The sequence below is a fragment of the Phyllobates terribilis genome, unplaced genomic scaffold (assembly GCF_046119375.1).
Source record: "Phyllobates terribilis strain yellow unplaced genomic scaffold, ASM4611937v1 Scaffold_11__3_contigs__length_659146591, whole genome shotgun sequence".
Taxonomy (NCBI): Eukaryota; Metazoa; Chordata; class Amphibia; order Anura; family Dendrobatidae; genus Phyllobates; species Phyllobates terribilis.
This window is the reverse complement of record NW_027362771.1, coordinates 337712393-337727535: the sequence shown is the minus strand read 5'-3', so window position 1 is coordinate 337727535 and position 15143 is coordinate 337712393. Positions and strand designations below refer to the sequence as shown.

General features: G+C 46.3%; 1 protein-coding gene across 2 annotated transcripts in view; it reads left to right on the top strand.

Moving 5' to 3' along the window:
- CCDC33 (coiled-coil domain containing 33) overlaps window positions 1-15143 on the top strand; it is a 152718-nt gene that overhangs the window by 22266 nt on the left and 115309 nt on the right. For both annotated transcript variants that reach the window (XM_073652768.1, XM_073652769.1), the window contains exons 9-10: window positions 10169-10283; window positions 10771-10900. In XM_073652768.1, the coding sequence (XP_073508869.1) occupies window positions 10169-10283; window positions 10771-10900 (245 nt within the window). The remainder of the gene's footprint in view (window positions 1-10168; window positions 10284-10770; window positions 10901-15143) is intronic.

Sequence of the window (15143 nt, the reverse complement as noted above, 5' to 3'; positions counted from 1 at the left end):
TTGGTAGTCTGGCATGGGGATCTGATTTGTTCTGCACATTATATTAAGACCATAACAAAAACAATCTGCTGCGGTATAGAGAAGGCAGGCGGTCACAATGAAACGGCATCACATGAGTGCAGCTGTGTGTCCTTCCACAGGCCTTGTTCATTTTCATTTTAATATCCGTATTAAGGCCACTAGTCCCAGTTTGATTGTGGGTCAGTTGACCTGAACTAACAGCATCATAGACCCTTGTGATACAGTTAGTTTAGTTATTGCTGTCGAAATACAAATGCTAATGTGCACCTGCATTAAAGCTGCCTGAATGAGAAATGAATCTTTCATTAAGTGGCCAAAATAATCTACAGGGACTACTATTTGTTCCTATAACTGTTAAGGGGCAATTGTAATCTGGAAAAATTCTGCTATCTGGTGTAGAGATAACCGGATTATTTGAAACTTACGTTTTTTGGCTTCACCGAATTTTCCCAAGATTTTTTTTTCAAAATTCATTAGTCAAAAGCCTTTAATTGCCGGAAAATATGTGTATAACACTCTGATGTCTTCTAGTTGTGTGTTGAACCTGTTTTGAGCTCTATAATTTAAACACAGTCTGATTCCATGGATGTGTCACTTATTGGACTGCTTGTATAGTTTTTATAGAATACATATTTTATCTGTTGTAGATGTAGCTTTGGTCAAAATACTAAACTGTGTATAACCCTGTCCCCACCCCTGATTAGCAGCTTCCTGTGTACAGGTCATCATTGTGAGACAGCTGCCGATCAGTGGTTGGGCGGTATTATACACATTAGCTGGACTGCTGTGCACATGAAACCTAGTCAAGTAGTAATAATCTCCTCCTAATTAAAGACATTGTAATCAGGATCTCTTGCTCTAAATTATGCTGCCTCAGATTAAATAGCAAAAACCTGCAGACAGATTCCCTTTAAAGCGGATATCCGTGACTTTGTGAAAAACAAAAAATGTGCCAAAGCACTAACAGGCAGGTAGTTGCTACCTACCTGCCTGTTGTGCCCAGCGCCTTCTTTTTTAGGGAACAGGAACAGACTAGCTGTTTTCAAAGTGAAAAAGCAACAGCTTGTAGCCAAGCTTTTCCAAAAATTAGCCCAATTTTGGGAGCTGTTTCAGGTTTATATATAAAGTTAAGAAAGTATGTGTAGCACCCTGAGGACTCGGCTGCTACAGGGGTATTACACCTCAAGCCAGAGGTGTGGTATTCCACTCCCGGGTAAGGATGGAGTGTGGAACTGAGCTCAGATAGCTGCATACACTACATACATCCCATTTCCGGGGGACAGATCGACGGTACTCCCACCAATATATGTGCAGGTACGATAGTGTCTGTCCCTGGCTGGAGTGGGAGGGGGGGTGGAACATCCCAGTAGTGTAGGGGCAGATAGGGGGAGCAGTCTGGGTAATGCTAGGAGCTCATTGGGTGCTGGTCACCTGAGCTCACACATAGAGGGAGTATATAAGGTGGGCACCATCTTAGGACAGGGTCTTTTGTAGAGAGAGTTCAGTCAGGCAAGAGGAGCAGAGCAGAGAAGCTCAGCCAGAAGGGCTGACAGGGAGTTGTGGTTCCGGCTGGGCCCAGCTCCAAGGCCAAGTCTGAGAGAGAGAGAGCAGCCAGAAGGACCCAGAGAGAAGAAGAAGGAACCCCAAGACCCCAGAATACAAACGGCAGGGTGAAGGGTTGGCACCCAGGGTACCGGATCCCAAGCTGGCAGAGAGAAAAGCACACCTTAGCCAGAGACCGGAGGTTGTGGGCAGGATCTGCCACGACCCTCACTAAATCCACTAGGAAGGCATACCAAGTATAGGGTCAGGGAACCCAGAGGAGGTGTACCCACCAAGAGACCCGAGGGAGCCGGACATAAGTGGATCCCTAGTGAGAACGGCCAGAAGAGAGGGAAAGTCAGACAGGAGCTCAGGACCACGCTCCAGAATTGCTTGGGGGTTGGCCGAGTCCAGGACCTGGTGGACGCAGCACGGCTCGGGTGGTCGCTTCAGGCCAGAGTGACCATAATAACACCCGTAAGTAAAAAAACCCCTGAACTGCACAGCCCGACTCTGAGTCTTCTTGCTGGATCATCCTGCACCTTCACAACCACCATCCTCTACATCTGACCCCCTGAGGCTATACCCCTCCCGTTGGGGGTTATACTATCACAGCTGCACACACACCACCAGCCTCAGCGGACCCTTCTGCAGCGGCGGCCTTTTGACCGCAAATCAACGGGTGGCGTAGTCGACACTAAAGAACATTTAACAACATCTGTAAAGACTGCCACACACTGAGTTTGACACCCTGGGCACGGACCGGGTCGCCGCCACTCGGAGACTACAACCCCCATCTGATCCGGCTCCGGGTAATCCCCAAACAGCACTGGCCCAGGGGGCGCGTCAACTTTGGCGTAGTCGGCAGGATTTCGTGCCCACAACCACCGGGTACTGCGTGCCTGAAGAGAAGTTCAAATTTACCTTAAGAAGAAGTCTCCCGCCGGTTCCAGAGGGTCCCCGCTATGGGACGCCATCACGGATCGTTCCCCGCCGGTTGCCCGCCATCTGCAGCTTTTTCCCGCCATCCACGGAGTTTCCCGCCACTGGGAGACGATTCCTGCCATTTCCAGAAGATTTCCCGCCTTGGAAGAGCGGACGCCATTATGGGCGTGCCAGAGGGTGGCAAGAGGTCACCTCCCATCGTGGGCCAGGTCAAGGAATGGCGCCAAAAGCGGAAACCGCCCCCACCAACAGAGACTGTGATGCTAGAGATGTCCATCAGCGTGAGAGAACTGCCCCTGGAACTGACAATCACAAAGTTGCCCCGGGACCACCTTCAATGTGGGCGGAGACAGAACAAAAGAGAGAAGATGGGTGCAGCCTGGAGGAGTCTGGAGAGAGCGCACCCGGAGACAAGAAGTCTGGAGAGGACTCCGGAGGAGCCGTACCCGGAGATGGAGGGAGAGGCAGGCAGCACCGACCCAGTGGTCAGGAGCCTGTTGCAAGCGACAACCCCAGAAGGCCTGGTGGAGATCCTGGCACAGCTCCCCCGAGACCGGGAGCATGCACAGACTGCACTGGAGTGCTTGGCTCAGAGGATGGCCCGAGTGCAGCGGGACGTCCTGGCCGCATGGGGCAGAGAGATGGCCCTGCAGGCAAGAACCCGCCAGCGAAGCACGCCACCCGAGACGAGGAGACAGACCGCCTCTGAGGATGGTGCAGGAGGAGTGAAGGCCGGAGACGGCGCCGAGAAGGGAGCTGAACAGATGGAGGCAAGTAAAGGGGACGTCACTACCCCGAGCCGAGAAACCGCGTGCCTGCCCCAGCTCCCCGTCGCAGAGCCCGAAATTCCCCCTGCCGTGCCCGTCGCTGCATCGTCACCGCTCCAGACAAGGCCTCAAGCAGAAGCCGCGGCCGCGACCCCTGTGACGTCACGCGCCTCAACCCTGAGCGCGGCAAAGCAGGAAACACCACCGGCCTGGTCGCAAGGTCTAGTACCCCCGGGCGCCGCAGTACCAACAGCGCCCTCTACCTCCACTGAGCCACCGGCCTGGTCGCTGGGCCAAGTAACCCCGGGCGCCGCCGTCTTCACGGTGCCCTTTACCTTCAGGGTGCCCCAAGCCTGGTCACAAGGCCTAGTGAACCCGGGCGCCGCTACCACCACCGCGCCCTCAACATCTAGAGTGCCGCACCTGGGTGAAGACTTGTTTGCCCAGCACACGTGCCCGGATGGGCAGCCCTTTTTGTGGCCACCGGAGTTCCACCATCCCCGACTCCGGAAAGAAAGACCCCTAGATGAGCCCCTGATTCCGGTTCCGAAGCCCGTTAAGATCACCCCACTCTCATTGGAGGAAGCGCAGTTTGCGTGGGACCCCACCGGAGGAGACCTCATGGGATTCACCCAAGAGACTCGGGCAGCCGCAGCTGAGCGTGCGGAGTGCTGCCGGCAGCAGTTAGAGGTCTTTGACCGGGAGCGAAGAGAGAGGCGGGTCCGAGAGCAGCGGCTGCAGGAACAGAGTGCAGAGCAGAAGAGCCGGACCAGGAGGAACCCCCGTGCAGCCCATGGTCCCCGTGCCACCGGGACTGTAATTAAATTCCAACTGCAGCACGGTTGGGGTTTCATCAGGGATCATCACACCCCCGGCGACGTCTTTGTCACCAGAAGAGACGTGGAGTCCCATCTGCCGGAGGGACACAGAGGTCGTGACCTATATGTAGGGGACGAGGTCACGTTCACCCGGCACAAGTGTGCCAAAGGACCCTACACTCTCCATGTACACCGGCTGACGGAGGAGGAGCTACGGTGTGAAGAGGAGCAAGAGGACCCGGACGGGTCTGAAGGAGGAGCAGGAGTACGCCGTCATTAAAGTACGGTAAAGAGACTGTACATAGTTACCCGTCAGGGTATATGCCATGCTGCTAACTTAAAATATAGTCCCCGTTGGGACCAGCAAATTGAACTGTTCCAGTGTGTCCCATCTCCCCACAGGCTGAGGACTGTGAGCAGCCATCCCTTTTCCCCACTGGTCGAGGACTGAGAGCGGCCACCTTCCCTTGTATATAGTTGCGCTTTCTAAGGCGCCCCCTACCGGTTTTATAGGAAACTGTTGTTTTTACTACAAGAGACTGTCGCACTTTACCCGGTCACAAGTTGCACCGTGGCCGGAGGAACAAAAATGTTATATGAAAAAGTTTTATGCTGATAATATATGATGTTTTATATGTTTATGTTTTATGAAAAAAAAATGTATGTTTATGGATGTTTATTCTCTTACAGCCCGAGGACATGCTGTGATTTACCAGGGGGGAATGTAGCACCCTGAGGACTCGGCTGCTACAGGGGTATTACACCTCAAGCCAGAGGTGTGGTATTCCACTCCCGGGTAAGGATGGAGTGTGGAACTGAGCTCAGATAGCTGCATACACTACATACATCCCATTTCCGGGGGACAGATCGACGGTACTCCCACCAATATATGTGCAGGTACGATAGTGTCTGTCCCTGGCTGGAGTGGGAGGGGGGGTGGAACATCCCAGTAGTGTAGGGGCAGATAGGGGGAGCAGACTGGGTAATGCTAGGAGCTCATTGGTGCTGGTCACCTGAGCTCACACATAGAGGGAGTATATAAGGTGGGCACCATCTTAGGACAGGGTCTTTTGTAGAGAGAGTTCAGTCAGGCAAGAGGAGCAGAGCAGAGAAGCTCAGCCAGAAGGGCTGACAGGGAGTTGTGGTTCCGGCTGGGCCCAGCTCCAAGGCCAAGTCTGAGAGAGAGAGAGGAGCCAGAAGGACCCAGAGAGAAGAAGAAGGAACCCCAAGACCCCAGAATACAAACGGCAGGGTGAAGGGTTGGCACCCAGGGTACCGGATCCCAAGCTGGCAGAGAGAAAAGCACACCTTAGCCAGAGACCGGAGGTCGTGGGCAGGATCTGCCACGACCCTCACTAAATCCACTAGGAAGGCATACCAAGTATAGGGTCAGGGAACCCAGAGGAGGTGTACCCACCAAGAGACCCGAGGGAGCCGGACATAAGTGGATCCCTAGTGAGAACGGCCAGAAGAGAGGGAAAGTCAGACAGGAGCTCAGGACCACGCTCCAGAATTGCTTGGGGGTTGGCCGAGTCCAGGACCTGGTGGACGCAGCACGGCTCGGGTGGTCGCTTCAGGCCAGAGTGACCATAATAACACCCGTAAGTAAAAAACCCCTGAACTGCACAGCCCGACTCTGAGTCTTCTTGCTGGATCATCCTGCACCTTCACAACCACCATCCTCTACATCTGACCCCCTGAGGCTATACCCCTCCCGTTGGGGGTTATACTATCACAGCTGCACACACACCACCAGCCTCAGCGGACCCTTCTGCAGCGGCGGCCTTTTGACCGCAAATCAACGGGTGGCGTAGTCGACACTAAAGAACATTTAACAACATCTGTAAAGACTGCCACACACTGAGTTTGACACCCTGGGCACGGACCGGGTCGCCGCCACTCGGAGACTACAACCCCCATCTGATCCGGCTCCGGGTAATCCCCAAACAGCACTGGCCCAGGGGGCGCGTCATATGTTTCATAGTTCCGTCTATCACTATAAAAAAGTGGATAGGCAGTAAGGAGATGTGTGACTAGCATGGCTGTGCAGTGGCAGTGAAGGTGGCAGAAGCTGTACGGTAGAAAATTAGGACAGGATAAGCTAAGAGATATGTAACATAGTAACATAGTTTTTAAGGTTGAAGGAAGACTAAGTCCATCTAGTTCAAGCCATAGCCTAACATGTTGATCCAGAGGAAGGCAAAAAAAATCCATGTGGCAAACACTAAGCTCCACATTTGGGAAAAAAATTCCTTCCTGACTCCATACGACAATCAGACTAGTTCCCTGGATCAACGCCCTATCAAGGAATCTAGTATATATAACCTGTAATATTATACTTTTCAAGAAAACCATCCATGCCCTTCTTAAATTTTAATGGTGAATCACTCATTACAACATCATGCGGCAGAGAGTTCCATAGTCTCACTGCTCTTACAGTAAAGAATCCCCGTCTGTAATTATGATTAAACCTTCTTTCCTCCAGACGTAGAAGATGCCCCCTTGTCCCCGTCTCTGGCCTCAGAGTAAAAAGATCAGTAGACAGGTCTTTGTACTGTCCCCTCATATACTTGTACATAGTAATAAGATCACCCCTAAGCCTTCGTTTTTCCACAGTAAATAACCCCAAGTGTAATAACCTGTCTTGGTATTGCAGACCCCCCAGTCCTCTAATAACCTTGGTCGCTCTTCTCTGCACCCTCTCTAGTTCAGCTATGTCTTTCTTATACACCGGAGACCAGAACTGTACACAGTATTCTAAGTGTGGTCGCACTAGTGACTTGTATAGAGGTAAAATTATGTTCTCCTCATGAGCATCTATGCCTCTTTTAATGCATCCTATTATTTTATTTGCCTTTGCAGCAGCTGCCTGACACTGGCCACCAAACGTGAGCCTGTCGTCCACCAATACACCCAGGCCTTTTTAAGTTACAGTTTTGCCCAGTGTTTTACAATTAAGCATATAATTATAAATTTTATTTCCTCTGCCCAAGTGCATTACCTTACATTTATCCCCATTAAAACTCATTTGCCTTTTATCAGCCCAAGCTTCTAGTTTACATAGATCCTCCTGTAATATAAAATTGTCCTCCTCTGTATTGATTACCCTGCAGAGTTTAGTGTCATCTGCAAATATTGAAATATTACTCTGTATGCCCCCTACAAGGTCATTAATAAATATGTTAAAAAGAAGGGGGCCCAATACTGACCCCTGTGGTATCCCACTGTTAACTGAGACCCAGTCTGAGTGTTTTCCATTAATAACCACCCTTTGTTTCCTATTACTGAGCCAATTCTTAACCCACATACTTATATTTTCCCCTATCCCCATTGTTCTCATTTTATGTATCAACCTTTTGTGTGGAACCGCATCAAAAGCTTTTGAAAAGTCCATATACACAACATCCACTGCATTTCCTTGGTCCAGTCCGGAACTTGCCTCCTCATAAAAACTGATCAGATTAGTTTGACAGGAACGGTCCCTCGTAAACCCATATTGATAGTTTAAGGCCAGCAAATGCAGCAGCAGTACTATAGTATAGATGACATGAGAAGTAGATGCCCGACTGAGCGTGGGCACTGGTGGCAACAGAATGATGTAGAAGACAGACAACAGTCAGGCAAGCAGATGATATGGCCGATTTAATTATTGGCTTCAGCAACAGGTGAATGACAGTCAGTACCGATGTATGGCTGATTAATTTTGACAAATGATAGGTTTTCATGCTTGTGGTGGATAACCTTGGATATGACAAAGGTACCAGCCAATCAGACATTACACTGACTGCTATACCTAACAGTACACCCATAGCAAATTGGGCCAGTTCTTACGCATGGTCCACTCTGTCGACCCAGAAGTCCATGGGATCGGGCTTAATGCTATCTGCCTAAGGTAGTAAACAATTTTGGTACGACTAAACTTGGCTGTTCACCTGACGCATCTCTGCTGAAGTGTGCCCTGTTGTCACAATGGTAGATAAAACATCTGGTCCATCATGTCAAATATACTCCAGCTTTTGCTACTGCTGCTGCCTCAATAATTGGTTGTAGCCATAACTCTAGCACAGGCGAGACCGTTGTCTCTGCGGGGATCGCAGGAGAGCCTGCTGGTCATTCTTGAGAGGCGGCAATCGTCTTCTCAGCGAAAGCTTCAAAGAGCAAGTAACACATCTTATTATAGTGATTAGTTATTCTAGCAATTTGGACTCCCAGAAAAAAAATCCTCCATTTTGCTTTTGTATCGAGGATCTAAAATTCTGAGTAGCGGACAACCCCTTTAACAATGCACCTGTCATTCCACAAGCATTTCATCAAACAGCTTGTCATGCTCACCAGCATGACCGAGGTCCCCATTGGTTAATTTTAATCTCCCAACTGTGATAGCTAGTTGCCATGGCCAGTGTCATTGTCATCATCATTTTCACTCTGCCTGTCATCCCCTACATTTACTAAGTCTATGTCCCCCTTCACATTCACCTGCTTCTGTACCTCCTTCTCCAAATACTGCAGCACGTAACACGGCCCTTGAGGGTCACCAACAGACACAGTGCAGCGATGAATAGGTGCAAGTAGTTGTTATTTCTCTATTCCCTCTTGCATTCTAGTGAGTGTTTTTTCCAGGTACAATATGAGGGGTATATCATTATTGATTCCACACATGTCCTTACTAACTAATTTTGTCACTTCTTCGAAGGGCTTAGGTAGGTGACACGCATCCATAATCAGATTTCAATGTTGGATCTAAAAGTTTCCCCACACTTTAGTTGCTTGCTGCATGATGTAATCTGTCACCACTTATGCTGATCATACAGACACTGCAACATATACAGTGTTGAATTACAGCGGGTGCTGTGGAAGACCATTTTGTTCTTGTAAAGCCAAGAGATATAGTTGTGAAAGAAATGTTGCACAATTAAATTCAGGATGTGGATCATGGAGTGCGAGTTACTTTGCACACAACCTTCAGGCTGCCTTATGGTCGGGTACTGCTGCTCACGACAATTCCAAATTGTATTTTATAGGGAGCCACCCAGCATACTTGATGCACTTCAGCAATGTGTTAGTTGCTGCTTTTTGCACTGCAGCAATTCATTTGCTTTTCTGCCCCAGACTGTCCAGCTGTAAGACCACTTGGCAGTGCTTTACTTTGCATGAGCAAAAAGAATGAGGGTGATATGTTGAATCACAAGAAAAGCTAGGAAAATTCACATCCCACAAGCAAGCACCTGCTACGGTCTGCTGTATTCAAGTGGTATGTGTACAAGTCTAATATTGGACAATTATAGCACAAAGTGTGCACAAAATGTGTTTTTTTTTACAACGTTCTCACTTTGTGAGGTATATAGTTGTGTTTACATTTCTGGATTATGGAAATCTTTCTTTAGGTTGTAAAAAAATGTTTTTCTCAACTTACAATGCAGGAATCACACTTTCTGTGACACCGCCTTAGATTCAGGACTTTGTTTTACTTGGCAAAATAGCACTGAGGGGTTTAAAACTGCCCTCCTTGTTTGCAGTGTGCATGTAGAATGAAAAAAAAACTATTAACTTGCTGTTACTGCAGTATATCTCAGATCAATCAATATTTCATATTGATTGACTATAAACTACGTCTCTTCCATATAAATCACTTTAATCTTTGCCAACTCTGTACAAGCATAAAATAGTGCTTCTTGGCCAGCCCTCATTTTTTATGCTGGCTGTGACTATTCCCCCGATTTGCTGTGCTAGACCATGTGATGTGTTAGCTGCAGGGCATTTTGGGGAAGACTGTTTAGACGCGCCTGATGGCATTAGCCCGCTCTCTGAGTCTTCAGCAGTGTGTGAAATAGCACCATGCATTTTTTGGGGGTCTGATTCTTGCGAATCAAATCATAGGGTGTGGGAATCGAATTTCTTGAAATTCACAGGTCACCTTGAATTCAAAGTTAATCCTCCACAGATCAAAAGATGACAGTATACTAACTATTAATGCAGTTATCATACAAGTTAAGTGATTTGATTTCTCAATTATTTTATTGAGCTTTGGCTACATAGTGTCTGTTTTAGCTAAAAAGAATGTTGTCTATCCTATAGACAGACAAGTAAACCCCCTGGCATGTCGGTGGTGTCACACGTCAAGGTTACGTTTCCAGAACCTTCTCCATCTTGTTTCCAGCTACCACAAAGAGCCACACAGGGACACCACCAGGTAAATATACACAGTATATGAATTGTATGCATTTCATGTATGACAGTTGTTTACTACTACAAATATAGGCGTTTTCATTATAATGTTAGCAAATTAACATAGACTAGTATTTTTTTGTCTTATGGGCCTTTTACAGCTGTGATAATTATCAGAATGCTTATTGCCCAGCTTAAACACTTCCAGAAATCCAATGACATACAATAATTTGTTCATTTGCATCTTCATGACATAAAAACCACTGATTCTTGAGCGCATGTCTCTTTGTGTAAAGGTGAGATGTTGCTCACAGTAATATAAAATGTATGAGATAAAGAAAAATTAGCAATCATTTAGACAAAAAAATTATTATAACATGTAAATTATAGTAAATTGTCAAACAGCAGTAAAATAAATAGTAAATAGTACAATTCTTTTTGCTTTTGTTTTTTTTTTAGTTTTACATATTCTTTCATTTTAACTCTTTTTTTTATTTTTCTTATTCCTATAGATTTCTTTTCCTGGGCTTCCACCCTCACAGCCTATATGGAATTCCTCCTATCTGTTTCAAGGAAGAGATGGGGTGACTCTATTCAGTGAAGGAGCAGCATTAGTCTTAGAGTACTACCGTGTCACTGCTGGTAAATGCTTGCTGGATAATGTCTAGAATACTAATATACTGTATAGACAATACTGCGCACCTCATTCTGCAAAGCCCCATCGTTGGAACAGGTGGGAGATCCAGTAGTCAGACCCCCAGTAATCAGTAAACTATCCTTGGTAGAGGGTTCTTTTCGATGGAGAGATAAGCTGCCTCAGTTTATAATATAAAAAGTACATCAGCATTCATTTTACATATGACACCCATCGGGAATGTGTAAACTGTATGGGAATGAACTTTCGTTTCTATGATCGTTCTGTCTCATACAGTTTGCATTATTGGCAGCCACAAATCCCTTATTATACAATGGGATTTACTACGCACAATCAATAATTTTTATGCCCTCATAGAAGTTGCAGTCACCAGATAAATGATTATTTCCGCATTTGACATCTGATTGCTGGCCTTGTTTACGTGAGCAATGATTGCGAGTGAGGTGAGTATTCGTTTTGCCAAACATTAGGCTGTGTTAAAGGCCCCTAATGCTGTAAGCTGAACCATCGTTCCGCCGACAGCGATCTCTCCTGCCTCTTCCATACAATGGCACGTTCAGCTCAGCCAAACATTCGTATTTTCAATGCTGATAGAAGAGAAAGTCACAGCCAAATGGGTCTCATAGGTCAGACATTAAAATTCAGACTATCCGACTCTTATCTGCCTAACATTATTTGTCGTGGGAGAATCAGGAGGCTTCAATTTACAATAGACATCCTAGTAAAAACAGCACGTTAGGCAGACTTTAGTCTGATGTGTATGGAGGCTTTCAAGGGTCTTTATAGTGTTTTTCAAGACAGGTATATTATTATCTCATCAAATAAGAGATATAGGAGGTAGATATAGTCTAATTAGCTGGTATGCACATGAAATAGGACAAATATAATAACATAAGAGTGAAACATGGATTAAGATACTAATCAATCCATGAATAGTATTTCCAAAGCTAACACAAGGTATAAATAAGCTAGGAATTATCTGATACACATCTAATACTTGACAGTCTTACAACTGGTTGTGAAGGATAGAGAATATAGAAGAAATTTGAAGTATAAAAGCAAGGGTTAGACACACCATTTGGTGGAAGCATGGTCAGTGTGGATATGGTTTTCATAGAGGTAACTATAACTATCTAATTTTAATTGTTGACTTTAAAAAGTCTGCACTTGCCAGAAGACCTGAAAAATATTTGCAGACACTGACAAACAGGAGATGTCAGCTCTGGAACCTGCAGAACTGTGAGTGCAGCTCTGACCTGTATCACAGACTGTAACTCAGGATCAGTGCAGGATTACTAACGCAATGTATTTCCAGGGTTGCCCTGCTTAACATAGATTATTTCTATCTGTAAAATGGTGTTCAAAGGTGATAATTTACTATATAGTGGGGAAAATAAGTATTTGAAACACTGCCGATTTTGCAAGTTTTCCCACCTACAAAGAATGGAGAGGTCTGTAATTTTTATCATAGGTACACTTCAACTGTGAGAGACCGAATCTAAAAATAAAGATCAGAAAATCACATTGTATGAATTTTACATAATTAATTTGCATTTTATTGCATGAAATAAGTATTTGATGCAATAGAAAAACAGAAGTTAATATTTGATACAGAAACCTTTGTTTGCAATTACAGAGGTCAGACATTTCCTGTAGTTCTTGATCAAGTTTGCACACACTGCAGCAGGGATTTTGGCCTACTCCTTCATACAGATCTTCTCCAGATTTTTCCGGTTTCAAGGCTGTCACTGGGCAACATTGAGCTTCAGCTCCCTCCAAAGATTTTCTATTGGGTTCAGGTCTGGAGACTGGCTACGCCACTTCAGGACCTTGAAATGCCTATTATGGAGCCACTCCTTAGTTGCCTTGGCTGTGTGTTTCTTGTGATTATCATGCTTGACGACCCAGCCATGACCCATCTTCAATGCTCTTACTGAAGGAAGAAGGTTGTTGGCAAAAATCTCATGATGCATGATCCCATCCATCCTCCATTCAATATGGTGCAGTAATACTGTCCCTTTGCAGAAAAGTACCCCCAAAGTATGATGTTTCCCCCATCATGCTTCATGGTTGGGACAGTGTTCTTGGGGTTGTACTCATCCTACTTCTTTCTCCAAACACGGTGAGCAGAGTTGATACCAATAAGTTCTATTCTTGTCTGATCTGACTTTCTCCGATGCCTCCTCTGGGTCATCCAGATGGTCATTGGCAAATTTCAAATGGGCCTGGACATGTGCTGGCATGAGCAGGGGGACATTGCGTGCCCTGCAGGATTTTAATCCATGGCGGCGTAGTGTGTTACTAATCGTAATGTTTGAGACTGTGGTCCTAGCTCTCTTCAGGTCATTGGCCAGGTCCTCCCGTGTAGTTCTGAGCTGATTCCTGACCTTTCTCAGAATCATCCTTACCACACGAGGCGAGATCTTGCATGAAGCCCCAGACCGAGGAAGATTGACAGTCATCTTGTGTTTTCTAATAATTGTGCCAACTGTTGTTGCCTTTTCACAAAGCTGCTTGCCTATTTTCATGTAGCCCATCCCAGCCTTATGCAGGTCTACAATTTGACACACCCGTCATCTGACACACCCGTGACAGTACCCCCCCTCTACGAGTGGCGAAGATGAAGGCCTAATGCGTCCCTTCTCCAGACTTTCCACAATGAAATCCTTCATGGCTTGTCTCTCAGGGAGCATAGCCAGAACAATACACAGAATTTTTAGAAAATAGCAAAAGGCAATGGTACTCACCAGCCAAGGTTTCAAGAAAAAATGCACACCAGGACACGGCCGGCCCCCTTTTGTTAGAAGAAGGTAACACAGGTGCAGAATGCTGATGAACAATCGCCCTCACCCACTCTCACTGGAGGGGCGATTGCCCAGCACTAAAACTGCACACAGATGAAACTTGCAGTAGGGTGCAATTCACACACTCGCGGTACCGTGTCCTGGTTTGCATTTTTTCTTGAAACCTTGGCTGGTGAGTACCATTGCCTTTTGCTATTTTCTAAAAAATCTTGTCTCTCAGGGCCCTAAAGATTATACAGTCTGGACTTCGGTAGTTTAGCTCCCGGGGTCAGGTTAATAGGACAGTCATATGCACGATGAGGAGGTAAATCCTGACACCCCCTCTCAGAAAAAACATCTTCAAAACCAGACAGAAAAGCATGTAATATTTCAGTAGAGACTGTCGCAAGGGAAATATCTAAACATTTCTCAGGGTAGTAATCTCCCCATTCAATCATCTCCACGGTTTGCTAATCCACCAACGGATTATGCTTTACCAGCCAGGGAAGACCCAAAAGAATTGGGGTGGGAAGACTGTCCTGGACATAGCAAGGGATTATTTCACAATGAACTAACTCCACCCTCAGTTTTACATTATGTACAATCTGAGTAAATGCTTTCTGTGCAAGTGGCGCCGAGTCGAGGGCGAAGATGGAAATAGGCTTAGCTTGAGTCAAATTCAGAGAGGAAGCACACACGTCCTCTTAGCACCAGAGAGAAAGTAAGAACAGCACGAGCTCCAAGCTTTCACAAGGAAACATGTAAATATCACGAACACCTTCCTGCTGCAAAGTGAAACTATTTAAACACCCAGGCCAGGGTGTCAATTAGAGCAGGAAGGGGGTAGCCACTGGGACCTAGAGTGAAACAGCTAAGAAGGTGTCTGTAATGCCCAATGAAGAGATCTTCTGCAACCAACTGCAGGGCGACTGTCTGTCACATCTGACACACCCGTGACACTCTGTGACTTATGAATCTGCGACTTATGTGTGCTGCGGGGATTCGCCAGTATGGGACCCGGGACCAGAGGCTATACAGTTGTGCTCAAAAGTTTACATACCCCGGCAGAATTTATCCGTTCTTGGCCTTGTTTCAGAGAATATGAATGATGACAACAAACTTTTTCTCCACTCATGGTTATTGGTTGGGTGAAGTCATTTATCGTCAAACTGCTGTGTTTTCTCTTTTTAAATCTTAATGACAACCAAAAACATCCAAATGACCCTGATCAAAAGTTCACATACCCTGATTTTGGCCTGATAACATGCACAGAATTTGACACAAATGGGTTTGAATGGCTACTAAAGGTAACATCCTCACCTGTGACCTGTTTGCTTGTAATTAGTGTGTGCATAAAAGATGAGTGAGTTTCTGGGATCCAGACAGACTCTTGCATCTTTCATCCAGTCACTGACGTTTCTGGATTGTGAGTCATGGGGAAAGCGAA